The 26,633-nt window shown below is 40.4% G+C and overlaps 1 protein-coding gene and 2 long non-coding RNA genes across 7 annotated transcripts in view; 1 reads left to right on the plus strand and 2 right to left on the minus strand.

Annotated features, from left to right (window-relative positions):
- The window catches only part of LOC110979678 (uncharacterized), a 23,778-nt gene extending 23,033 nt beyond the window's left edge, over positions 1–745 (minus strand). For 2 of the 3 annotated variants that reach the window (XR_002598226.2, XR_002598225.2), the window contains exon 1: positions 605–745. This is a non-coding gene — a long non-coding RNA (uncharacterized LOC110979678). The remainder of the gene's footprint in view (positions 1–604) is intronic. The other variant, XR_015425984.1, reaches the window with a different exon arrangement.
- Positions 1–5,594, plus strand: part of LOC110979674 (guanylate cyclase 32E-like) — a 69,236-nt gene extending 63,642 nt beyond the window's left edge. For all 3 annotated transcript variants that reach the window (XM_022235684.2, XM_022235685.2, XM_022235686.2), the window contains one exon: positions 493–5,594. In XM_022235684.2, the coding sequence (XP_022091376.1) occupies positions 493–1,232 (740 nt within the window). In that variant the 3' untranslated portion in view covers positions 1,233–5,594. The remainder of the gene's footprint in view (positions 1–492) is intronic.
- An 8,638-nt stretch (positions 5,595–14,232) lies between these two features.
- LOC110979679 (uncharacterized) overlaps positions 14,233–26,633 on the minus strand; it is a 79,078-nt gene continuing 66,677 nt past the window's right edge. Inside the window, exon 3 of the long non-coding RNA XR_015425865.1 lies at positions 14,233–14,368. This is a non-coding gene — a long non-coding RNA (uncharacterized LOC110979679). The remainder of the gene's footprint in view (positions 14,369–26,633) is intronic.

The raw sequence follows: 26,633 nt of genomic DNA on the forward strand, positions 1-26,633 counted from the left end.
AAGCCTGTATTACGTTTCCTATCGACTTCCCATCTTGTGGTTAAGACACCTAAGGTTTCTCACCAAATTTCCTTCCCGTGAAAACATTTCAGATTTTTCTGTAACTAAACAACGTAGAGTGTTCTTTGGTGTGAAACAAAGTTGCATGCACAGAACTTTTCTTCGCAGTTCACAAAGAGCACCAGCAGCATTTTTTTACGAAAGGATTACTTGGAAAGCCAAAAATAACCGTTAGACCTACTAGATCCTAAAATCAGACAAATCGCAGTTTGTGTACAATGTTAGCAGTGCCTTAGTCATTCATATCATCCTTGGAAATTACAATACTTCAATTGATCATGCTAATTCAGTCATAGATTACATCATTTCTTGTGGTCTATTTAACCTGGACAGCCCCATCAGTTATAGAGAACATTTTTCTTTCAATGATCTAGAGGAAATAATCAACATGCACATTTAACTATTTTAACCTTTAACTGGTTGGATTTTCAGCTCTGAGGATCCACTGTAGTGGTCAGTGCCGTGACAACTTAATCCAACTCGAAGGATACGAGCTAGAAGAGCGCGGACTAGTTGCTATGAAAGGCAAAGGAGAGCTTCTTACCTACTGGGTTGTCGGCCAAGACCCATCTTATCAAAGAACTGCTCCCTTGGAGGACCCTTCGGACATTGCTGACAATATAGGAACTCGGCAGTTGCAAAAGAGCCCTGGCCACGGCTCCAACGCCCTGGAGTTGTCCTGTTTCCCACCGTCCACCCCGGATAAACTCAGGTCTCGGAACAATAAGCAGATCTCATGTCCGGGATCTGAAACTTACGGCTCGTCACAGCATGTACTAAGCGTGTCGGACGCCGATTCCGATAAGGAGGGATGCTTCCTTTGTGATGGGTCCCAGAACAACAACCGACGGTCGTCGTTGACAGATACTCTGCAAAGAACAGACCCAGAAGGATTTATTATTGATGGGATGGAGGAAGAATCTGCCCCCAGTGACCCCTTGTTACCGAATATCACCGATAATCCCAAGATTGTGAATGACGCCGCAGGAAGACACGTGGGCTTTCAAAAGAACTCTGTCCTAAGATCAAGTAAAGAGAGGGATAGTGATGCCCTTGAGTTAGGAGAAGTCAACGGGGACCGAGTGAAGAAAACAAGCGTTGCCGATTCCGGAATCGGCAGCCATGGGACAAATTCACGAGATGATGCGTTGCAGCTTGAAGTCTACCTGTAATCAGCAGATTCTGTCCTACATCGAAGGTGAAAATAATGATTTGGTCGTTTTAAACATAAATAAATATCATTAAGCTACAGAATGTTATTTCCAAATTAACCGAAATGTTTCCAAAAGGACAAGAAAAATTAACGCATGGAACAAGATGGAGCCTCTGGTAAAACACCACGTATTTAGGTAGAAATACGTCAAATTAACAAGCTTAACCGCCCAGTTTCAAATAACTTTGGAAGAGGGATGCATCATAGCACGGCAAAGACTGTTTTATATTAGTTTTTGAAACAAATGTTTCAAAGCTCAGGTTGAGGGCATCTACGGATTTACCACCCCTTACTTTTCGGTAATTTAATAATATGCAAGAAAGCTGTCCATGTTTTTCAATCCAGTAAAAATACATACGCCAAAGTGTCCATCATAAATCACATTTGAGAAACGTTACGTATACCGTGATCCTGTCGTGTTGATTTTCCTGTTTTCGCCACTGTGTAGTCCGTACTTGTGGAAAGTTGTCAGGATGTTGTAAAACCTTTGGATGTTTGTCTCCCATCCTCTCACACTATCGGCCCTTTTGTTTGTAAGGACGTAATGACTCGACGTGACGTGACTGAATGAGGAATCGTAATGATTGCAAAGCACCCCGAAATGGCATGATAACGAACTGTTAACAGCACGAAAATGCATTTTTCACGATGCCTGTATATTCGATGCATCAGACCAATCTATTTGTGGCACACTGTAATGCCAACTAATTTCAACAAATAATTCTTAGCGGTAATTGTTGGTCATGACTCATGGTACAGTAAATCTTGGAGGTACTTTCGCGGTGTAATCCTTTTCAACTGAAGATCGCGCACGTTCACATAAAATAAATTTATGTAAGACATGATGTACACATTCCCCATAACCTCAGCGCTACAAAATTCCACCCCACATTGGAGCTGTGGATGACACTGTGTGGGTCATTTTAAGGAGTGCTGCGCAAAGATTCGTGTGCCCTACTGAGGCCGATGAACACAAATCTGTATCTGAGGGTGCAAAGAACTGCAGCAAACTAGTCTGTATATTTAACGCTGAGGACGTGGTGGTTAACGGACACCTTGCAGACGAACGAACAAAACATCGATCGATGACTTGCTGATATACAACTATTACCATATATACCAACCCTATCACGCTAGGACATTTTACAAACGTTTCATGTTTTTATTTGAATTACTTTCTTTTCGCGAACCCAATTGAAGGTCCGATTCTACTGCCATAAAGGTAATAAATCATGTACAACATAATCTTTTGTGGCATGAGAAAAAAAAATGAAAGCACGTTCTGTTTAGTCCACTAATGGTTCAAATCACATCCTACGTTTCCTAGTGAATGTAGGCTTTCGAGTATTATTTGAAGTGAATACCTGAAAATCATAAATTTAGTCATGCAAGATCAGAAAACCTATTTGTGTATTAATAATAAACTACGCATGGAATTGGAATTCTCCCTCTGTTGGGGATGGCAAAATCCTTTGACAAGATGCAAACACAAAACCATGAAGGCTGTGCCACAACAGACATCGGACCCGGTTTATTTTTGAAAACTGACGGACCTATTCGCGAATAGACAGTATACGGTATCTACAGTACGGAAGTGTAAAACGAGTTGGTAAAGCAATGAAAACGGACAGACAAGACCACATCACCGGTACGAACATTATTTTTTCGTGACCAACGAGTGGATGGTACGACTCAGTGTTAGTGGTGTTTGCACTGTTAGTGATAACGCTCCAGATCACGTTTCCGTAACGCCCCCCCAACAATGCATGTTAGTAGTTTAAACGTACATACTTGTACTTTCCTCTCTCCATCGGAATGTTACTTGTCCATCATCAATTTTGACTCGAAAATTGTTGATTTAGCGGGCGCAGAACCTTTTGTTTAAGGCTCTAATGTACATGTAGTTGGAAAACTCGTTCCATTGAATACTGGTCAGTTTTGAATGTTTTAGTTCCCTTTAAAGCAGCAAAATTGACATTTAGAAACTGCTATAATTGTCCTCTTGGGGCTTGATGGTAAAGGCCATTTGTTGGCATTATCAAGCTAAGATGTGGCGGAATTTTTTCAGAACGACTTCATGTCTACGTTATTCAATTAAATAAATTACTTCCAAATATGTTATTTAAGTTTACCCTTTAAACATGACTTTGTCATGAAGGTGCATTACTTTGAATTATTTTAATATACATGTACCTATACCGACTGTCAATCGGACTTGAACATCATGATATGTAATTAATTCCCTACTGGGCAGTGTCCAGTTTTACTGCCTTTTCATTAAAAGACTTGTTTTCATGTTTAATGTGTTTTCCATTATAACATTTTAAGTATAACGTTCTAAATTGTTTAACATAGTGACATCAGTAGCATGTGCTTTATGTACTTCTCAATGTTTTTGTACGCAATGAGCGAGCTTCTAACATTGCTAACAAAATGTTCAAATTCGAAGGATACGTTCAAATGCATTTTAGACAAGTTTCGCATAGTAATATACAAGAAACTGCTCAATATCAAGTTGTATAACTTGCAAGTGATCTAAACAAAATCTAGCGAATGGGGCTTGTAGTCGTTTGTTTTTAAATTTCAGCAACGGCACGTTTGTAAAAGTTTATGTTCATACAATGCGCTCTGCAACTTGAAAATGGAAGAACCAGGTTTTAATCATTTAAAACAGAACCTGTGTTTTGGGGTCTTAGTGTAAAAACAAAATAATCTGATCCTTGTTAATGAAAAAGTTCTCTTGCCGCCTATAATCATGATTTTTGCCAATGGTCATGTCAGGATCACAACTCTCAGTTTTTGGAGAAACAGAAACTTTTGCAACACCGTCCAAAGAACCTGCAATTTCTGGATGGCAGTGTGTGCAGAACTGCTGATTTGGTAGAGAGTCAAACCACGCTGAGAGTCAGAAATGGAAAGCATAAGTGTAATTATGCCGTAATTATGAGGGAAATCTCTAAGAGTGCGAAACGAAGTGGCACCTTCTCCTGAACGCGTTGATGGTCTCAATGTTAGTTCTTTCCCCAGAAGGGATATAAAATGTCAACAGATAGCCGATGCCAATTGAATGAAGACGAGTACTCTATTTTATTGAGGGCATTTTAGAGGTAGCAGGGCAAACATCACCTGCAAATACGACCTGCATTGAGACACGCAATGTTTAGTGGTAGACTTCAATTCTGTTAATGAAGAACCGAATCGAGTGATTGATTACAGTAAAGACAAGTAAAAAAAGCTTTCCAGGTGCTATAGCACTAGCTGCACAGTAACTCTGGGCCTCCGTTCGGTTTGTTAATTACAATGTGTGTGTTCCCTTTTTAATGGATATAATATGGAGATTCCATAGGTAAAGGTTAAGTTCAAGTCGATTTTGTAAAATAGTGTCTAACAGCTATTACAGCGACTTTAGGTGAAATATGAAAACTTTTATCGTCGAAGTATAAAAATAATGACTGTAAATGTATATATCGTGTAATACAACAATATGCTTGTACAATTTGATAACGTAATGAAGGAGCTGTTAACCAATTTCAGTTTCAATAGAAGTACATGACGTCATGTGTATTCCTTTTATGTGAATATTGACACCATACGTTCAAACCATACACCCATTCCTCTTGGTACACGGTAACTGATCAGTAGCAACCAACAATTGAAATCCAGTTTTTAAAAGTTGCTTCTTAAAATAAGATGTTGGAAATAAACGCATTATTAATCACTTGCCTTTTAAAGTGCGTTATTTCCAAGGAATTGGTATCAGGGCTTTATCATACAAAAATATCATAAGGAGAAAGGTTGTGTATTATGTCTGTCATACGTAAAGATATTGTAATCACTTGCGTAAAACTAGACTCATGCACATTTTTATGACTAAGGTTGAATCTGACAAGCAGTGTCACCAAAGCAAAATGATTCTTAATAATGTATAACAAGGTGGAAATAAAACGACGAATGAAATGATATCATACAAAAGGATATAACATCCACTTCACCATTACATTTTGTAGTTAAAGTGCTTCAAAGCCCCTTTTTGGCCGACAGCGAGGGCATGCGCATCTCCAAAAAAAGGAAGTTTCAACTTCATTCTTCAACAAGTACTTTCACACATACATGTAAGGAAACACTAAAACCGACTTCTTACGACTTCCATTACACATGTAAATCGGATTTGTGTACACATTCGTAATGCATCAGTCTATAATATAACTTTCATAAATTATATGTTTTGATGTTGTTGGTAATTTTGTCAAAAGCATTTCTAGCATTTGATTTCGATGGAAAAAGAGAATGACATGATCTAAATAAAACAGATCCGACTTTATCATTTTTTTGTTTTGCTAGAATTATTGAACCATCTCTGTTTATATGTAGACGGAATGTGAAGGCAGCAACACAACCCAGGCCCCAGTTTGTGACATGACTCTATAACAGATTACTCTTCAGAACTCTTCACAGAGATGGCTAAATTGATGTTTTGTAGATTGTTCACCTATAACTGTGTCTATGGAGACGGTCTATCCAAGACATTTTCTCCGTGTAAAGAATTGTTAGCACTTCTTGTTTGCAGTGGCCTAGCAAGGATTTACGAGGGGGCACAAAGGGGGCACCAGTATCTGGGGGGCCACCAGCTTTCAGTGGTACATTTTTTGTTTTGTTTTGTTTTTTGGGGGCCGTTTTTGTTAGCCTTGTTCAATATCCATTCATCCGTTTTTTAATTGGGGGGCCCACCGGGAATGTGTGAGGGGGGCATGTGCCCGCAGGCCCCCCGTGGCTACGCCAGTGCTTGTTTGGACGAACTGAGTTACCTAAATCATTACACAGATTTTTGTCCAGATTTTATCTCTCCAAATCACGGTGCCTTAAATCGGATATAAAACTGACATTGATTTCGGACAGGGCTGAAAAAGACCAAATATTATTGCAAGGTACGTATATATATACACTGAGACCTCTCGAGTGTGTTCCGCGATTGAATATTTAGGTATGATAGTATAGGAATCTTGGTAACTTCACGAAGAGAATCTGAGAATTAGAGCACTTAAAGCTTGCTACGTATTAAAATCAAAGGAAGATGGCCATTGTATCAAGAGCTTCTACTCAGTTCAGACAAGACGGAAATATTGGCCTGAGTTAACCAATCACTGTTGGGCTATTTACAGTTAAGAGGTTAAAAACATAAATATACTTCACCGTAAATCAACAATATGAAACGAAATCATAAAGTGATCTGGGCAAATACGTTACCTTTACACATTGGTAATAATGAAAATACGGTTTGGAATCTCTCTTTAGTCTTTGTTCTGACAAATATCGGTTGAAACTAAAGAAAATGAAAAAGATTGGTCTTTCCTAACCAAGCGCACTAAACAAAACTGGCGATAACAGTTACTGATGAACACTGGAATATCGCGTGCAGTTAATATAGACATTGGGGGAACAAATAAAATGTTTAAACATGGCTGAATTTGTGAAGCATGACAACGATCTCTCCAGGTGCGGCTTTCTCATATGCTTTAACTAGCACTATTCACTTCAAATTCATGCCAACGACTCCAGGCACAGACGAAATTTAACAGCTGAAAGAATATCTAGGAGTTTGACACCGTTTTACCCCTGCATGCCGATGAAGCAGCACAATCCTTGATGAATACTGTTATTACGTCGACAAACAGGGTGAAAATTGGTTACCCGTAGAAAAAGCTTGTCTTCTTTATCAAAAAAATGTGTGTTAAACGGAATCAGCAGCCAAGACTGATATCCCAGAGGTCAAAAGCAATGCAAGTGTGCCTATGCGATGATGCCAATTTTTCAATCTTAATCAATCAAGAATGGGGTCAGATAAACGACACCACATCTCAACTTAATTTTCTTTCGGTGGAACGACATGATCCAGACCTAGTTTAAGTAACAAACCAGCGAAAAGTGGGGCAATATATGATGGAGGCCCCTACGAAAAAACAAGTCTTCGTCTGACTATCCGAAAAAAGTAGTCTCACAAAAGTAAATGTGGGCAAAGTTCATCTTCATCGAAGTTAGGTTTCGTGTCAAGTTAAATGTGCGAAATGAAATATCGCATCGATATATGGTGTCAAATCAATAACCACCCCAGTGCAAAGTTTTCAGTCATCGATGACGACAGGTGAGAATTTTCACGTGCCAGACATTTTTTACGAGGTGTAACGCTATACAAGAGGCTGATGCAACGTTTTTCTGTCTATGTCTGAACCACATCAAATGGATCATCACATCATATCAAGGGTAATACTAATAGAAGGAAGCATTTACTAGGATACAAGAAGACGGTCACTATTAAACAATCCACAATGTTATTGAAAAACGGGCAGTTGTGGCGCTCAAAGACAATGAAATGGCACCAGTTTCATCAAATAATATTCTCCCGTGGTCTGAGTAATTGGGTGAAATGTCGGTTTATTTTGTGCAGCGCAAATGCTATATAAAGAGTGGTTCACTTCAAGTTGACCTGATTTGCGGAACCCAGAGATCCGCAGGGGTTACTCCAGCATCCATGTGTCAACACGTACAACTCTTGGGATGGGTTTGAACGTGACTGTTTGCCAGCTCGCCATACCATGCTCAACTCAATTGCAGGTGTTCCTGGCTTCCCTAAAAAGACAGCGGGAACTCCCAGTTGTGAAGGTGAACTATGATGAGGACCGGTTCTCACACTATTGTGAGAGTAGCCAGGCAGCGTGACATACGAGAAAGCCACAACCGTCACACCCTTTCTTTGATGAAAGAGCCCTTATACGGTGATGATTTGTTCCAAGATTTTCCAGGTCTCGTGAAATCAGTAATTGTGCTCTCCAACAAGACCCATTAATTTTTTTCTCCTTATTGAAGAAGGTGCACTTAGCTCTCCGCGAGAAAGCTGGTCAATAAAAACATTTTGAGCTTCAATGTTTGCACAGACTAGGGCTGCGCGTGTTTTAGACGTTTAGCCGTTTCATCTTTAATTGGAAAAGAGCAAATTGCACTGCACTGCGTTATTTGCTGCAAGCTGCCTGTTTTTCAGAAAACTAAAATGACCGACCTGAAAAGACTTTTTCGAGATAGTGAAAAGTGTATTGAATTTCAAAGGTACCGTGACCCCGAGAAAACGGTTAATTGAGATTGTCCAGGAACATAAGAATCGGCACTTTCGGCCATTTTTATCATGACTGCATTGCCTGCTGAGATCATTCGACCGGTATTGCATGTGATTTACATTAAGCCTGAAATAGCACCTGTAATGAAAGCAATTCGGTTTTTGTTACGTTGTAAATTGAGCTGTCATATAAGCCTCTAGTAATTTCTGGAGTGATCCGTTTCTAAGGATTTTCCTCTTTTTCTTCTAAACACACTAATGGTGACATGGTACAATTCCGATGTACGACCCCCGGCCACCTTTAACATGTAGATGAAAGCGTTTGTCACCTGCAGATTATCCCTAGCGTGTGCTTTGTTTTTTCATACACATTTTGCCGCAGGCTTGGATTCGTTTTTGACGAAAATTGCTTTGCGGAGAACGTGCCGGCTAGGGTACCCTTGCCATGTCCTCAAAAGAATGGCACATTGAGCCAAGGGAGACTCTTGCGACCGTACACTGCTTGACATTTCGGGATCTTGGCGGTTCGGGCATCTCCCCACGGCTGGCCCCGTAATTAGGACATCGTTGTTAAACGAATTCGGGACTCGTCGCCTGCCGGAATCGTACCGCCAAGTGACAAGGTGTAATACGCACTTAACAGCAGCGGTCGCATCACCTGAACCGAGGGGAGAAACATTCGTGCCGCTCACCTGGGAATTTAGACTAAATTCGGCACGGGGTTTGGCCTCACCGAAAGCAGGCCACAAATGCACCGTGAAGGACTGTCCTAGGGATGTTGTTTTTTTTCACCACACTTATTTGACAAATAGCCCTCCATTATGTGGGGTGGAGCTGACCTGAAGCAAAAAAATTAACCGACAACATATAGATTCTATAGCTCTTTGCTGCTTTTCCTCCGTGTTAACTTTTGATAACATTTGCTCTGGTGAATCAGATGATTAGGAATGCATTAAACTAACAGCACTGACATGCAATTTGCAGACCCAGCTATGACTTTGGCCATTAAGACAGGCATGTATGGCAATGTTCTGCCGCTACAGTTCGAGTTTTAGAGCAGGTTTTTACCATGAGAGAAGGTTACCTTAGCCATCAATAATATCTTCTTCTCTACTATGAAAATTGAAATTAAATTATACATGTTCTCGTTTTCATATACATTTACTTGTACTGGCATCAACATGTGTGGCATCCTGTCAAGAGCTAGGAATACATGGGATGCCGAAGCACACACTAATTCGGAATTGTGACAATTGATGCTGTGACCGTAGTTAATGATTAATTAAACAGGTGGCAAATCTTTTTCATCTTTTTCTCATGCGTCAAGGCATTGAAGGTAATGCCTATTAAATGTTAATTTATTTTGAGAACATTTACTTTTTTACTATAAAGGTAGGTCGGAATACTCGCGATCGTCATGATTGTTGATTGAAAACTTAGAATATGAAGAATTACACAAAAAAAAGAAACCGACCAGTTGCTAGCCTTTTCAAAAAGTATTTTTCTTGTTATAAATGGTATTACAGCAAGAAGTAATGGGCAAAGTGCTCCGCAGCTTTGTGTTTCATGTCCACTACTCGGTGGGCAGTGTTGAATATCTCCCCTAGTCTCGTTTCACGATTGAGTAGGTATCTCATTAAACGAACGGCTGACAGAGAACATTCACTCTCCGTCGCCGGCTTCGTTTGTAATTAGCTCGTCATGACTCAATGAAGCGCTGACACGTCCTGTCAAACAGGGGATTTGAAATCCAAAGTACAAGGCGGGCAAACAAAATAATTATTAGTACAAGCCATATTTCAGTGATATTGTACAGAAAAAAGTGTAATAGTATCTGGTGCTGGTGATATTATTTTTTTTCGTACTCGAATCTTTCCCCAGCGATATTGCAAATACGACGATAAAATTGCCCTCAAAGTATGTATGACTGAAAACATGACTGAAAGTATAATCTATGAACAATGTGGTGTGGCAAAATCGCTTTTTTTACCGACTACTATAGCTGGAACAGACGGATCATTTGTTTCGTTCCTTGCGTACCCGGATAAAAATGTCCGAAAGTGATTCTGACCAATGAACAATTATACGTATATAACCTGCGCGCAGCACTGTGAACCGCGTCGAAACGCATTGACCGGTAGATGACACGCCACAGAAAGGCAGGATTAGATATGTTTACGTGCGAAATTTTAAATCAGACAAGAATCAACACAGAAGTGTATTTCATAGTGAAAAGTGGGGTGCTTGATTCTGAATTCAACCGTCAGGTACAGGCGAATCTCGTAAACAAAGCTTAACTCTCCATTTGGTATTTTATTATTGTGACAGCTAAATACATACGGTATTAATTAGCGTCCTGTGCCACGCAAAAACAATGGTAAAGGCTATGCACGTATTTTACCAGAACACAACACTGGTAAGATTAAAAGGAAGACGTGGTCGTTCTTTAGATGTGGCCCATTGGAGTCTGGGTACGTTCACTGTTTGGTGTCATAAAAGCTGGCTTATCGTGGTGTGATGTTTCTGATGTCCTCGTTAGCAATTTTCTTTTTAGATTTAGCCTTGTAGGTTTTGACATCTTACGTACAGAACTGCAACAAAATGAGGTTAGTTTTGCTAAGTATGAGGAAATCAGTGAGATTTGAGGAAAACGAAACACCAACGATTTAATTTTGTATTTCGGAAAACTCGGTTGAGCAAAACGATCGCTGATATTAACGATATCGCCGATATCCCAATCTCCAATATTTTATCAAAAGATAGGCTATTCCATATTTAGACAATATCGTATCGTGTTGATAAAATCTTTCTTGAGGTAAAAATCATGACTTAATCACACTTGTGATATGGAAAACGTTAGTGGATTATTCAAGACTCCAGATACCCTTGAGGATATGAAACCCATCTTCACAACGTAAACAAGAACGACAACATGCTGACAACATTCACGTAGGGTGTACTTTAAACAGGGTCTCCCGAGGTATAATTAAAAGAAGATGCACTGCAGTCCGTGAGTTTTTACAGTTCTTCAGCTTGCCAACATCAAAAATGCATTACAAGCCACCTCTACAGGCGAGTAAATTTAATTTTCTACTCGATGGCAGAATGCGAGCTTCTCATGTCCGTAATAAATGTTTATGACAAAAAGGAGATTGCAGCGGCATAAGCCACCTTATGTGAAACATCAAAATGTGATACATTCGCGGCAGACTATTTCCATTCCCCCATACTGCTTTATCTTTTGTGACCCTATTGTCACTAAGATCTTGAGTGCCGGGTCTTGACGGCTCCCGTGCCTTCTTCTTTACCGTCACTCGCGCGCTATTACACTCCTGAACCCTTCTGTGAATTTTCCTTTTTTTCCCCTCCATCTTCCCCGTCTCTGTCAGGCGAGTTAAATACTTGCTCTGGTCCTAAGAGACAGGTGCGGCTAATTTTGGATCAATCACCATGCCAACAGAATCTGTGTCTTCTCTGAGAGCTAGAGCCCACAAAGACAATGTGAGGTGGCCGTCGTCAGACGAAGACGTCTGCGTGAAGCACTCGGGGCTAATTGACTCAGCTGGGACCCGCAACTGAAGGCATGGCCAAGTCCTGACTAGTAAAAAAGATGATTATAAAGGGGTCTTCGGAATCCCCTTCTAGAAATCAAACAAACTGGACAACAGTTTTGCCTTGTTTGTTTGTCTGTGCCATTTTCCTTACACTTTGTTAACTTCCTTTAAGATGTTGAAAGAGTACAGTGTCACAAGTGTGAGATATTTTGTGTTCTACTTTCAATCGTGCAAGGCTGCTTCACTAGACGTTGTAGTTTTCTTTCTTATCTTTAGTTATTACGCACGTCTTCAGAGGTTAAATGTTAATCAGGTTTGACAGCGGCTGCACACGCAGAAAGGTTAAAGAAGATGACAAGCAGCATTAGAATTAATTTGCCCAATCTGCAGTGGTATACTGGTGGTTAACACGTGCGACCAGAAACATTGTAACAAATTTATATATCTGTGTTCCACTAACTTTAATTATTGTCCATATATTGCCATTTTGTGTCGCTTTCGAGGCTTTTCTGGTTTGATGCGAATTTTAGTATGCATGGAGGAGGAAAATGGTGGAATCACTGGGATAAAGATAAAGTGCCAAGGCTTCTTTACCTAGGCTTGTAAAAATTTCTGTGACTGTTCTGTTCATGCTGCGGACAGTTTTGCTTGAGCGTTAGAGCTTAATTACCTCTTTTCCTAAACTAAACAGACATGCTGTACGGGTTTTAAACTTCACTACCGATGCGTTATCAAGTGAATCGTGAAGTTTGTGTTTTTCTGTGCGTGTAATCATCCGAGTCCAGTTTCAGTCGACAAGCAAAACTAAACCGACATGCTACAGGTTTTTGACTTCAATACCGATACGTTATCAAATGAATCATGGTCCGTGAGTGAATAAAAGGCCGACAGAAGCCTGCCACGGGGTCATCGGGTCACTTCGTCTACATATATATTTCTTTTTACTGCAACAAGCATGAGCATACGCCTTCCGCGACCATAGGAAGAGCGTGCCTGTCCATTAACCCTAATGAAACATCTTATACATGCACATGGAACCAAATCCAGTGTCTTGGAAGCGACGTGTTGCATAGGGAGATAAGGAGTTATTACCAGCACAGGCACGTAGAGAATGGACTGTGCAAACCGTGCTGCCCCTTCCCCAAACACCGACTGCTCTCAGATGGAGCCTACTCAATTTCGCCATGTTGAGTTGATGGGCAAACTCCTAAGCGCGGGAATACACGCATTTGCCACTGAAGTGCGCTGCCTGTCACTTCGCCGAAATTGAAAATTGGCGAGTTTGCCGGGTCGTGGCATGGCTTGAAAGGGGGTTGATTTCCCTAGGGCAATCCCCTTACCATTATATCAAGGCATGTGTACAGCCATAAAACTCCAAGGAGGGTTGTCCTGTGGGACCAGGTCCGCCTCCGTCTTTCTTTTTTTCCCCAAGAAGAAGTATGACAGCACGGTTTTTTATATCAGTATTAATCCGTAAAGGAATACCGGACTGTCACGTCAATGACTTTACTGTTGCAAACATTTGGATGGTATGCCCTTCCAGGGAGGCACTGTTCCATGACAAAGGAACTTGTCAATTGCATTACAAAGATAAATATTAATGAAAGTGCATACGTCGAGTTTGCTGCTCTTTATTTTTTGAACATCGTCCTCGAAATTCAGTTCTTAACGTACCGCCTTTTAGAGTGCCGGCTCAGTTTGCACTTTAATTAAATTTTTAAGTTAAGATGCACGTGACAATTCACTCTTCGTAATGGCCCATGAAGCCCACTGGATGATGCATGCAATGCGAAGACTCGTAGGACACCTGCACGGCTCTTGCGATGAGTCATGGTGGATAGTACATGATCGCAATGCTGGTGTAAACCAAGTGCATTATGCGGCAACCGACTCCTTGGCAGCTTAACCGGTGTTTTATTGCCTCCGTGTTCTCTTCTACTTCAAAAAGATTTTTTTTTCGCATTATGTGTCACATTCAATTGGGCTAAAGCTAAAATGTTTATGCCACTTATATACATGTAGAAGCGCCAGATGTATGCCAAAACCACACAGGATTAATGTGCGCACCGCCTTTAGGATGGTTATCAGGGAATGAGTTACTACAGGTAACCGAGTAAGCGGGTATTTCAAAAAAAATCGTCAAATAAAAAATATAAACATATGCTGCACTAGCTCCTTCACTGAAAATCGTCGCTCCCCACAATTTTCGTGAGATTTCATCGTTTGGAATTTATGTTCAACTTCTATACGACCTCGGGTTTGAATACCAAACCGATATGGATTTGTGTTCTGACCTGACAGCCTGAGTTTCCTGCTCCAGCAGCATCCTTCCAAAATTCTGAAACCGAACATGTTTTCGTTGTGGTTTCTCACTTTGATCCCTGGCTTCTGGGCTCCAGACATGCTGGTCCGACTTTTGAGGAACTCTTGGTTTCACTGTCAGGAAAAATGAAATAATTGGTAAACCATAAACCCTTTGTTTCACTCCGAAGTGTAATCAAATTGTTACATGCCAAGGCACAATGCAGTTTAAAAAAAGAAAAAAGGTCAATCTGCCGTACTCAGCAACAGGGTAATGAGCGTGTCCATGTACCTGCATGTCAACAGAATTCCCGAGATTCGGGGAGCAAGGTGAACACCATAACAGAGGCGATATACTGCCCAAATCATGCATTAAGCTGAGAGCAATAGGGATGAAAATGGCGTCGTGGGAATGTTTTCCATTTGGCTTAAAAAATGACATCCGACCGATTGGTGACTGGCCTACCACTACAACAATAGGGTTTACAGCTCATAGCCTTAAATATGATGCTAATGCTATTTGGGAGTCAAGAATCATATATTCATTTTGATGTAATAATTTAAACAAACATTTCACAACGTTATTTACTTAATGTTGCAATTCTCGTAATATAGTTTAGTAGGAATGCATTTCAAGTTGTTTCTTCATCAAAGTGTTTCTTCGTTGAATTGAACATTTGCTGAAACGTTCAAGATCATTTACTCATGAGTGAATTAGTTATTCACTGCTTACCTCAACTTTCGTTTTCAGTTGTCTTTGCTAACATTTGAGCCTACACTCCACATCATAAAGTCATGTGTCCATTTACCAAAATGACAGACGGATAATACTAGTAGGTGGAAGGGGCAAATGGAAACCTCGTTTTGCCTAGTGTGCCCAGCTGTATTGGAGAACAGTGACGACCAAATTTAGAATCCTCTGGTTCCAATCCCACTACGACGTTCGGTTATTTTGTTAAGACGCAGTGGACTGCAAACCTCATGACAAACTACACCTGTTTAAAAAATGTTGTTATGTAACCTTCTTTCAAATAGCTGGAGTATACTGTCCTAACTAAAAAGGAGTTGAGTTGTGCTCTGCCTTCCTTGATAATAACTACATGTCTCTAGACTGATTTCTTTCTGCCAAAAGGGTTAACGTTTCTTTTGAGAAGAAATGTGAGGGCGTTTGTGCTATGATTATCTTCAACCTCATATAATAAGCCTTTTGCGCGTTAAATTTGAATAAGATCTGGTACACTAAGTTCTTCAAATTTACGTGAACATACAATTTGTATTCTCCATACTTAAGACACTGTTACGTAAGAGACACCTTGCGCCAATACACTGTTTTCAATAGATAAGAACGGCACAAAGGAACTAGTCCATTCCAGAGATGGTGGTCGCTATGCAAACGCTTTCCCCGAATCACGAGGTGTAGCAATGTTGTCTTTAGTCTGGGGAATTCAAACTGTTATGTTTATGTGCGACCAGGTAACTCATTGTACCAGATTTTATTCAGATTTAACTCGTAAAGGCTTATTAAGTCTTAATGCAGCAACGCATGTTAGGTTATTGCCCAGAGCCTGAAACAGAGACCAGAGAAGCCCATTACACCTTGTTTAGGCCTTAAATTAGTCCAACATTTTACACAAGAAAGCCTGGAATCAGAATGTTGCCTGAAAACTGGCATCTCTTTCATGATAATGTCGACCAGAAATCAGCTACGTAAACGTACCTTATGTAAAATGATCTCCCCTTTTTAACATCCGATTTGATGACGACATTACTTGAAATATTCCTCAACCGTTACACTAATCTTTATGCCCTTTTTACATACTGTGCTCAACGGCGCAGTACAAGTTAACGCAAAAAAATAATTGATTTAAGAAATGAAGGGAGATGGATAAATGAACAAGGATAAATGAATGTCACCGCGCTAGTACCCAAACCGCAGTTATGGGATACGTCTGTCCCGCCAACAGGGAGAACCTAACCCCGCTGGCATCGGTGATGTCTCGATCTTTCCCGGGGACAGACGCCTCTAACCCTACTTACGATAAAAGAAAAGTAATTATACCAGACACGGTGACCCTCAAATAACCAATCACAGCTAGGCCAACGTTAAAATAAAAAACAATGATAACCCTACCAGATAAAAGAACGGTTCATCTTTATAAATTCAGGAAAACAAAGACACACCTCCATCCTGCTCGTGCTGTTGACAACGCACATCTAAAAGGGAAGCTACCTATAAAACGTTGTTTACACACTACATAAATACGTTCTATAGATGGTGTGATCGCAACAAATGGTAAACCTTTATTAAAGGGCAAGTGCTAAGACAACGAAAATTGGTAGTCATTTAAAAATTACAAAGTACAAAGCCGTGCATTTTTTTGGCAGAAGGCTTCTTAAGTGTCACTTTTCATGGCACGTCGTAGTAAGAGCAACAACGTCATACATCTCTTACACCTGCGCGCCCCGAATTGGAAGGATGACTACCAGCACTTTTAAGGCCGACTCGTACTTCAGGGAATGCGCAAGCTAAGAGAAATTCACGCCAAGAAGAATTTGTGGCAAAAAAATCGCTCAAGTTGAAACGTGTAGAACTTTTACACGTCCGCAGTGCCAATATTTGATCAGATGTCACAAATTCGTGTTCACGTTGGCTTTTACGCCAAGTAGATGAACCACCCTTTACTTTGTCCCTCTAAAAACGTGAAAACAGGAGACTCTTGCAAACTGGACCAAGGTAAGTACGATACTGCAAACAGGATATTGGGGGCACAAAATACCAATCACTGGCGGCGGCTTCACGCAAGACACTACAAAAAACATTGCCACCTCACAGGGACGTGGGATGTTGGAGGTCTGTACCACTAGGCAAGGAGTTTAACAGGTGTCGAAATTCATGACAACAGTCCTGCAGACCTTTTTCGGCCAGTAATCCAGAAACAAAGTGCCACGAGTTGACAAATGCTCGATATACTTCGCCCTCTATGTTCTACAAAGAGAGAGGGTTCAAAGTAAAACTGTAAAAGGCTCGCGTTCTACCACTGACCGGGTGCTCGTTTTCCTTTAGTAGATCAAGTGGAATTTTGTACGGGTATCAATACAAATGTATGAGAAAATAGATGACTTATAAATGAACATGTTTATGTAAAAAGTTGACAGGGTCAGAGAACAATGCGTTCTCTTTAACCACTTGGGGATTCACCACCAGCACTATTTTTTTTTGTATTTTCACAAGCCACTTGAAGTTCTGCATTTTTAGCTATTACTAAATGGGAAAAGATGCGAGACTATCTGAAAATGAATGCATAACTCATAAACATACACACAGCCAAATGTTGAATTGGTATTGCCAAGTTTAACTGCTGACTTTATCCAGCTGAGTAAAAAATAATAGTCTCCCAATCCTCCAACAGGTGAAGGAATGAGGACTGCTGGGGATAAAAAAAAATCATGTATATCACGGTACCTAAAAGTTATGGATAAATTACAAGTCTTGTACCGTAACTCGTGAAGTTATTTAGTCTGTTCAAGTTTATAACTAAAGAGTTGCATCAACTTTCAGTGACATCATAATGCAACGACTGTTTTCTTGCTGAAGCAGAGGGCACAAAAAGAAGCATGTCACTGATCGTGTTAAATTAGTTTTGATGAATGAATTTATTAAATGAGTTTACGGTACGCCACTCTGGAGAGAAAGTGAAGCGTACAGCCCAATTAAAAACCCCTCAACAATTATAAACAATGATCGATAGGAGAGCACTAAGATAAGCGAAGGTGGAATTAAATTGGCTCAAAAAAATATAATTTATCGCCGTAATTACAAAACGGCATCTACTTACCGTGCATTGTAGGTGTTGGGTGATACCGTGCTGTCCCCTTGCCTGTGGTCAGTCATACGCAACGTACATTCATTTTTGATGAGGAGCAGTGAAGGATGAAAAGGTACTGAGAGCAAAGCCATCTGAAGCGGCCATGTTGTTGCCCCGAGTGTGTAATTTGGTACTGTAAACTCCCCGGCGATTCAGACATGCAATGCGATATTCGGTAAATTAAATGCATATTAATTGAGCAATCGCGAGTCTTTGTGAAAAAAGGCTGCATGTAGGACCAGCAGAAGGCGTGGAATCATACGATCCCATCAACACCATGGTTAAATGGGGAAAAAAGCAAATTCATCCCCTGTAAAAAGGTAAATATCTTCACGTATTTTCAAATAAAAAATATTATACGTGTAATGAGTGACTAGTTCTAAAGCTAAGGGTTGATGTTTCAACCCGCAAAAATAATCAGGTCTATAACAATCAAGTCTCTTCCATTCTGCTGATATTTATTCTTTTAAGCTAGCCAAAAATTATAATATAAACAAAACCTATCGGGATCCCTACCACCACACATTGTTTGGCTAATCAATTTCGAAAACAGTACGTTCTAACCTATTTCTGTCGAATTGTCTCGGTTCATTTCATTTCGTATACTCCAATTTTCCGAGCCTTTTTTTCTATTTATACTTTAAATCTGAACCCTTTCGAACTGCGAGGTTCGAGTTCTTTTTCAAGAAAAAACAATAGCATTTAATACGGTGAGACTGTATGATTAACAGCACGTCCAGTTTAATGCAATTAGGCCTAGGTGCGGTGTTTGTAGAGGTTTCGAATGCACTGGATCTGTACGTGAGACGGATTAGATCAAACGCTGAGAGCAAACAATGCTGAAATGTACGCACTATCACGATTACTTTTGAGACAAATTAAAGGGCTTGACTAAAAGTGTTCTGTCCTAAATTACGTTGTCTATTTGGTGCTATTTCGCATTGTCGTTTTCAAAAAATACAAAAAGTTCATATTAGATTCATCCTGTAATTTGCGAATGACAGTTTGGTAAGACTGACTGAATTGTTTCTTATTCACTGGAACGGTTAAAGAAATTTAGCCGTTGAAACCGTTCAATCTTCGTTAACAGTAAAACAAACAATTTCAATCTTATAGATTTAAAAAACAAAGCTGGCTTTACATGGACGCTAGTCCACAGTCTTTTTTTTGGGGGGGGGCTGAAATTGCCCTGAGAAGTACTAAACTCGTGTCAGTGGGCATCATTTTAAAAAGCATATCAGCGTTCCTCATCCCATTACTGAGTGTAACAGTAGGCCTTTGTCGGAAATTTGGAACATCAGTAAACCTTCGCCCGTTTGTTGATCTTTCCCTTCCTACATCATAGATACGTCACTTCTAAAAAATATGTTAGTGAAACAATACATTTGAGGGGAAGGTGTTTGCCCAGTGTTTTAATTTCTAATAAGTGCTGAACAGCAGGTAAACAAACTTGGGGGGTAATGTTGATAAAGCGAATTTGTAACCCACATTTTAGTGTTTTTCTTTCGGTTGCGGTTCCAATGTTCGCCAACGAAATTACCCTCAAAACTGCGGGTCTGTTGGCTGACATGCAGAAGCATCTTGATAACCCTGAGCAACTCTGCTTTTTTTGTCTTCTGAGGCATGACAGCGGGCCTTGGGCAGGGTTACTGCAGATTGATCGCGCGCAATTTTCGGGTCACGATACACCACGCTTCTATGAAGGCATGATGAAAAGGAATACTTTAAGCACCGGGGATGGTGTAAAGTGTCCTCATTTATCAAGCGAAGCGAGAATCTCATCCATCATGGGGTGAGGGGGGGTCAGTAGAGCGATGGGTCCACCCTCCCTCGGAGTGATGGAACTTGGCTCTGAGGATGCCAGACCGATACAGTCTGCCGAGTGCAGATAAACACCGAAAACATTCACCGAGAGTCTACGCCTTGTGAAAACAAACTGGGCCCAAATGACCGGGGCGAGTAAACGTCCGACGTGACGTTGAGTTCTGCTAGACAGAACGGAAGGGCAGTCCACTGGTAATAACCGCCGCTTATGAAAATCCCACATCTTGTTTTTGTGGCAGTTAATTCAACTAAAATACAGCTAAACAAACTAAAAACGCATAGGCCTACGCTTGAAGCGGTTTTAAAGGGAGATAGTGTCTCTACTTGCTCAGTGATCTAGACTTTTTGAAAGATCCTGACTGGGAACATAGTTTGAACTGAATCAAAGTAGGCTCAACGGAAAGTATACTAGAAGCAGTAAGCTAAGCTAAGCAGTAAGCTAACAATAACCTCATTTTGTCACAACGATGACTATAACAACCGGGAACGACCGTTTTTAAGCACGTACCGTATAGTTCACATGTGCAATTGCCAGTGGCGTATCCAGGGGGGGAAGGAACTTGCCCCCTTACTTTTTCTTTTAATAATACTTCTTAGATGAGTAGGAAAGTAATTGGTATACTTATTTATCAAATATTAGCATTCAGACCATAAAAAACGCGAAATGAAAGCAAGGATATCGGGATCGTCTCCCCAACACCATGAGCCCGAAGCCGCATTTGCTTTTGACTCCCCCCCCCGAACACCAAACACTGACACTTGCTACAGTTTTCCACAACTATTTCCAACAACAAAACCCCACCATATAGACCGTACCGCCTGAGGTATATTTTGAATTTTCATTTACATAATGCGTTTAAGGTGGGGGAAAATGACTTGACAAAGTCGGCATGTGACGCACAGGCAGCGGCTTATCCTCTCAATAATTAAGCATCAACGATAAGTGTGTCATGTCAACAATTACATAGAAATGAGAATTTATGATGAACATTAGTAAATGCCACTGATGCGTTACAGCCTTTTTTGCGGATGAGAATTGACAGAAACAGAGCTCAATTGCAGGTCTTACTTCTGAAAGGTTGAATACCGTTGTTGGTTACAATAAAAAGCCCAGTTGTTGTTGGTACTTTGCTGTTTCTGCGTCACCCTGGTTTTGAACCCAAGCTATACAGGCAACGCGACAGCAGACGCTCTCCAAAAACGTTCCAAATGCCAACAGATAAGGCCGTTTCTATTAAAGCACACAGCATAATGCTTCGTGTAGTACGATGTACGGTAGTGTTGCTCTTCTAATACTATGTGCCATTTTTGATCTTGTGTGCAAACAACCTTATTTAACATTTAGTTTCTGCTTACACAAGGGAAAGAATGACATTCATCACACCAGGGCTTTACTTAACTAGCAAGTATGTATGTACAGTAAAGTTCATCCGCCGCTAGCAGCACTTCGCTTTTATTAAGGGTTTTCAAACAGAAACAAAATTGTGTAAGGTATTTATAAAAGGGCGACAGGTCCTACTAGTCTAAGGTAACGTATATACTGTTTCAATGCGGCAAGAAACGCATTGGACCTGTTTTTTATACTTCATTTCAATGATTTATAATGATTGAGTGTCGTGGAATTAGATTACTGTTATCAATAAGTCACGGTTTCACGGAACCACAACTATGTACAATTGAAAAGTCTGTATTATATGCAATCCTGATAACAAACGAATGTTGGACGGCACATCTGTTGCCCACAGGCTCCTTGCATTGTTCCGTCATTTTAATCTATTTTTTCTTTTTTGCCGTTCATCAACGGCTTCAGTTTTCAAATACACTCCTGCGCTCATTAATATCCTGTAAAAAGACTTTTATCAGAAGGTTATGGACGATTCAGTACTAATTTCTACAATACTCACTTCCAAAACCGGAGGAAGGAAATCAACCCTTTAATTCAATTATTTTCAATATTATATTCAATTATGGGCAACTGCATACATTTTTTACATATTCGCGCAAAAGTTTTGAGGAGAAATTACAACATTAAACCCTGTAGATAACTAAAAAAAATTGGGTATAATTTATGAGCTAATACTTGTTACATCAGCAAGATAACTTTGGTGTTCCCCATACAGTAGAACATCAAACCTTCCCTTAAGAAGAAACCTACAGAAGCATGTATCTCAATGATGAGTTTTTCATTTCCACTGATAAACAACTGAACCTATTCCCAACGGAGCGCTCCATTTCCGATGTATCTGACATCAGCTTTAATGTATCCACCACGACAGTCAGTGTCGCGAAAAACGGGGGAAAACAGAATTTCATTAAACAAGAACGTGCAAAGCTTGACCTTCAAGTCCAGAGAAGAATGTCGGAAAATTGAGCAAACGGAGAGTTGATTAGAAATCAATGCCGAGAAACCAAATTAAATGTTCCGCGCAGATTACGAACACTGGCAATTAATCTAGTGTCCTCCACGTTAGGCTGGCAATTCGTCTGGTTTAGCAATTAGTCTTTCAGCTTGGTCAACGGAGTTAGTGGCACGGGCACGTTTCAATTGAGTTCGACGGTCCACGTACGCATTCATTAGGTTAGAGCTCATTTTTGGTCATTATTTTGCCCAGTGCCACTCGCCCGTGTTGGCCTCTAGACTTGAAATCGGATCACCACTGTTTTCTGATTCATATGTAATGGCCATATCTACAAGGTCATTAAGGAATCATTTGGTAACTGGGATTCTGCGACACATTAGTACACATTCGTGGAAACCCATAAAGTAAATATTCAGACAGGCAACCCCCAAACCGGCGGAAAGTTTGTAAAAGGGGCACAATTATAAATGCATTTTAAAGAAAAATAATACCTGCAAAAAAACTATTATGTCTACAGCCTGACACAAAACTAAGATAAATAAGAGACGACCATCCATCACGATAACAAATCTTAAGTTTCAGTATGCTGTGCTTGTTCCATCCCGACTTAAAAATTTGATTTGTGCAAGTCCATAATCCAACCAGTGAATGAGATGACGTGTGCATTCCAACGTTGTGTTTTGTTATCAAGGCAGTGATAGCAGTTTTCCGCATTTTGGTCAGTTTGCGATCCTTGAGGAATCATATCTAGCTTAAATCGCTTTATTTTTGGCAGTTGGTGCCTGAAAAACAAATACTATAAGAAAATCTCAAAATGACAACGACGTTTGCAAGATAACGTTGGAAACATCACGACCCAACAACATGCATTGCAGTCGTGCGTACACAAATTTCCAAGTCTTGATCTTATGGGCTTTCGTGTTTTGGTACTAATTTATGGCAGAGACGAAGAGCCACGCATCATCTCAGGATAACATTGTACTCCAAATACACAATCTTATACCAATATACTGAAAAAAGCACGAGAATTTCACATACTGTCGAATGAAGAAAAGTAAGTATAATCGTTTCGGACACGAAGGTTTACACACAGAACAAATTATGCTAAATTACACATGAACCTGCCATTCTTTATTAAAATCTTCGAACCCAAAACGAGTGAAGACTTTACTTTCGAATGCCCTGAAGTTCCCCCCCCCCAGTTCTTCAATACGAGGCCTTCCACTGCAGATTAGTTAAAACGAGTTGGATTAATACCAATGAGCATCGAACCCTATGATTTCATCTGTAAGGTATGAGTTTCATTATCTTTGACATGCAAAAACCGTGCCCAAACCTCAATGCGGTAATTATTTGGAAGAGGCGGTCGTGACGCCGAATTCTCGGTTTTAATCAAGTGAGTATTAAATCTCCATGTTCGCTAATATTCCGTGCCGGTAAAATTATCAGCTCTTCTCCTTTTAGATCCGTCTTGTTTTCTGCTGTGTATTTCATTTATCAAGGGCTACAAGCTCCAAGGATCCATTACAGTCACGCTGTTTCTCCTTCTTTCCAGGAAAAAAAGTCTAAAACGCCGTGTCGACATTATACCATTTGCTAGACAGGTAAACACAAGCAAATTGTTTTACGCGCACAGTGTGAAGCCAAAGGAGACGCACAGAACCAAACTTCAACGTTTGGATGTTAACGTTCTGTTCTTACTGTGCCGAGGACTCTCAAAGTATCTTTAGGAAAACAAGCACTGTTTCGACCACATCGTTATCATTCAGTTTGAAACACTCATTCCTCGGCAATGACCTTTATAAAGGCACAATTTCATGAAACCATGCAGATTAAAATTACCTGTTTGATGCGACATTTTATTTGGATACTTTTTTACTCCTAATTTTAACGAGTGAAGAATGTTTCAGATTCTATAAGGTTATTCTCATTGAAACAATTGCACATTTTAGCCAAGAAAATTTCAATGCGTGCCTTTTCTGACAAATGAGAGCGCCGTCGCTGTGACGTCATTTTCAGGAAAATGCATCCTATTAAACAGAAGAGGTATACGAATACAAGCATGAATACCCAAAACGCACTCGAGTACGTTAGTTATTTAGTGAAATGACCAATGACTAAATAAAGTTTAGACAGAAAAAGTGTCCAAACTTCTGTCACATGTTGCTGCAAATATGTGTAACACTGAGGTTTCCCTTAAATGACATTCTCGTTTTACTCATGAATATGTAAATCTGCATTCGCATAAGAGCCCCTAATGCATAAAAATGCATTGAATATGTCAAAATGAACGTTTAAATGAAACTTTGTACATAAAGAGTGTATTATTTTAGTAAGACTATTTTTTTTACAGTTCGTCGGCCCTTCAAAGTCCTTAATTACATCACTTCAGCAAATGTCATCGGGGGACTTCAACGGACACATTTTACTAAGGAACAAGGTTTTTATACTTTCATTCATTTACCTCAGAGCAAAAAGAAGATCAGTTTGGGGGAGCGCATAAAAACGTTGCGTCTTATGAAATAAGTATACGAATTATTCAGGAAAACATTACGCTTGAGTCCTGCGACGAGATTTACGGATGAAACGAAGCTGATGTTGTTGTTTTTTCCGCTTGCTCTGCCATATGTTAAACATCTTCGAAGGAATGAAACAGTACTTTGACACTGACGTTTATGAGACTCTATCTTATCCTTGCATTCATACCGATGGTTGATAATGGTCATACCATCACTCCACTGAGCAATTAATGAGACGTTAAGATGAATGTAATGTGACATTGCAACAAACGAGGCATGCACCAACTTGGCACTGGTCGACACCGCTGGAGTCAGTAATCAATTTTGATGGTGATTTTGCAATTTTTTCAGCGAACTAAAACATACTCTCTCAAGAGCCTAACTCTTCCTTTTACCGGTATGTTCCTTACCATTTTTCAGGCTGTAATTGTGAATACATAACTCGTATCTAGGTTTCCTAGTCGAGATACAGTTTAACGTGACACCTGCAGTGTCACATAATGAACTGGGAAATGTAAAGCAATATTCCATGTTTTCTACGATCGTCGTCAATATTACAGGGAAAGAGACAGAGACGGTCATGCATTTACGTCCAATTGCGACAACTCTTGACAAGTGACTCTACTTTCCGTCCCGACCAGATGGGGGCTCACTGGCGCCGAATCGAACTAAAAGCAAGCGCAGGGAGTCCGCCGGTACCTACCGACTTTCAATTTATTTTTGCTTCCCGCCGCGTTGACCGTTTTTGCGGCGTTGATGAATAGCATTTTGGTATTTTGCTGGATATACCACTTGCATGGCTAGGAGGGAACAACAATTTGAAATTCAAACTACCGCCGGGAAATCAATACCTGCCGGATGAAAAGACCATCTGCGGTGCAAAGTACTTTTCGCGGCATGGCGGCTAGTCGATGAACTCCAAACTTTCAGACACTACGCGCTGTTGTCAATATTTTTTTTAATCTGCTCTGAATCCTTTTGTGCTGATTTTGGGGGCCTTTTGCACAAACGGGAAGTCGAAACAGGGCCGGAATGAAACCGAATATAGGCGAACAAATATTATTTCAGGAGCGGGAAATTAAATTCGTTTAAAATTTTGACGATTGAAAACCATTAATACGTTCCCGACCTCCGGTACCAAATTACATGAGGGAAAGATTTCTTCTGGAATGACGGAGAATAATGGATCCCTGTCAGCAGCCAGAGCCAACATACAGTTCAAACTGATTTTTTTTTCTAGCAGGTGTAATCCAGGATTAGGCTGAATACACTTTTTTGAGAGGTGAGGTTTATTCAGGCCCGTCAATTTTATTTATTGATAGGGCCACCCCCTGATTCACCGACGGAGAAAAGAAAATAAATCTACGAAAGCCGTGAAACGCGGTGGCGCACAGGCGGCAGAGGTAAGTCCACTTCAGCGGTGTTTGTTTGACATTTGATTCCACGTTGAAGTGAATCTTTAAGTTGCGCTCACAATCGTCTCCCGTGCGCTTGGAATGCTGCGCACCTTTCTAGGCGTAATGAAGAGGTATACAGACACAGCGAGGCTGATGATAAACAGTTGCATATTTTCCAACGGAAAGATCCATGGAGTGCAGGATGGAAGGATCCCCGTAATCATTAAAACATGAAGGCATTAGCTCAACAAACAGATTCTATTTCCATAGTTAAGAACCCTCGACAGACGCCGCGAATTCCGAGTAGCTGCTCGCAGCGGCTCTAGCCTTCCTAGCGACATGGACCGCAATGAGGAAGTGAGTGGAATAAGGGATGACTTTATCGCCACAAAAAATCCACCTGCCGCAGTCAATTTGAAATGTCCAAATCATCT

Source organism: Acanthaster planci, linkage group LG07, assembly GCF_054643075.1.
Source record: "Acanthaster planci isolate LZ-2023a linkage group LG07, COTS_SCS, whole genome shotgun sequence".
Taxonomy (NCBI): domain Eukaryota; kingdom Metazoa; phylum Echinodermata; class Asteroidea; order Valvatida; family Acanthasteridae; genus Acanthaster; species Acanthaster planci.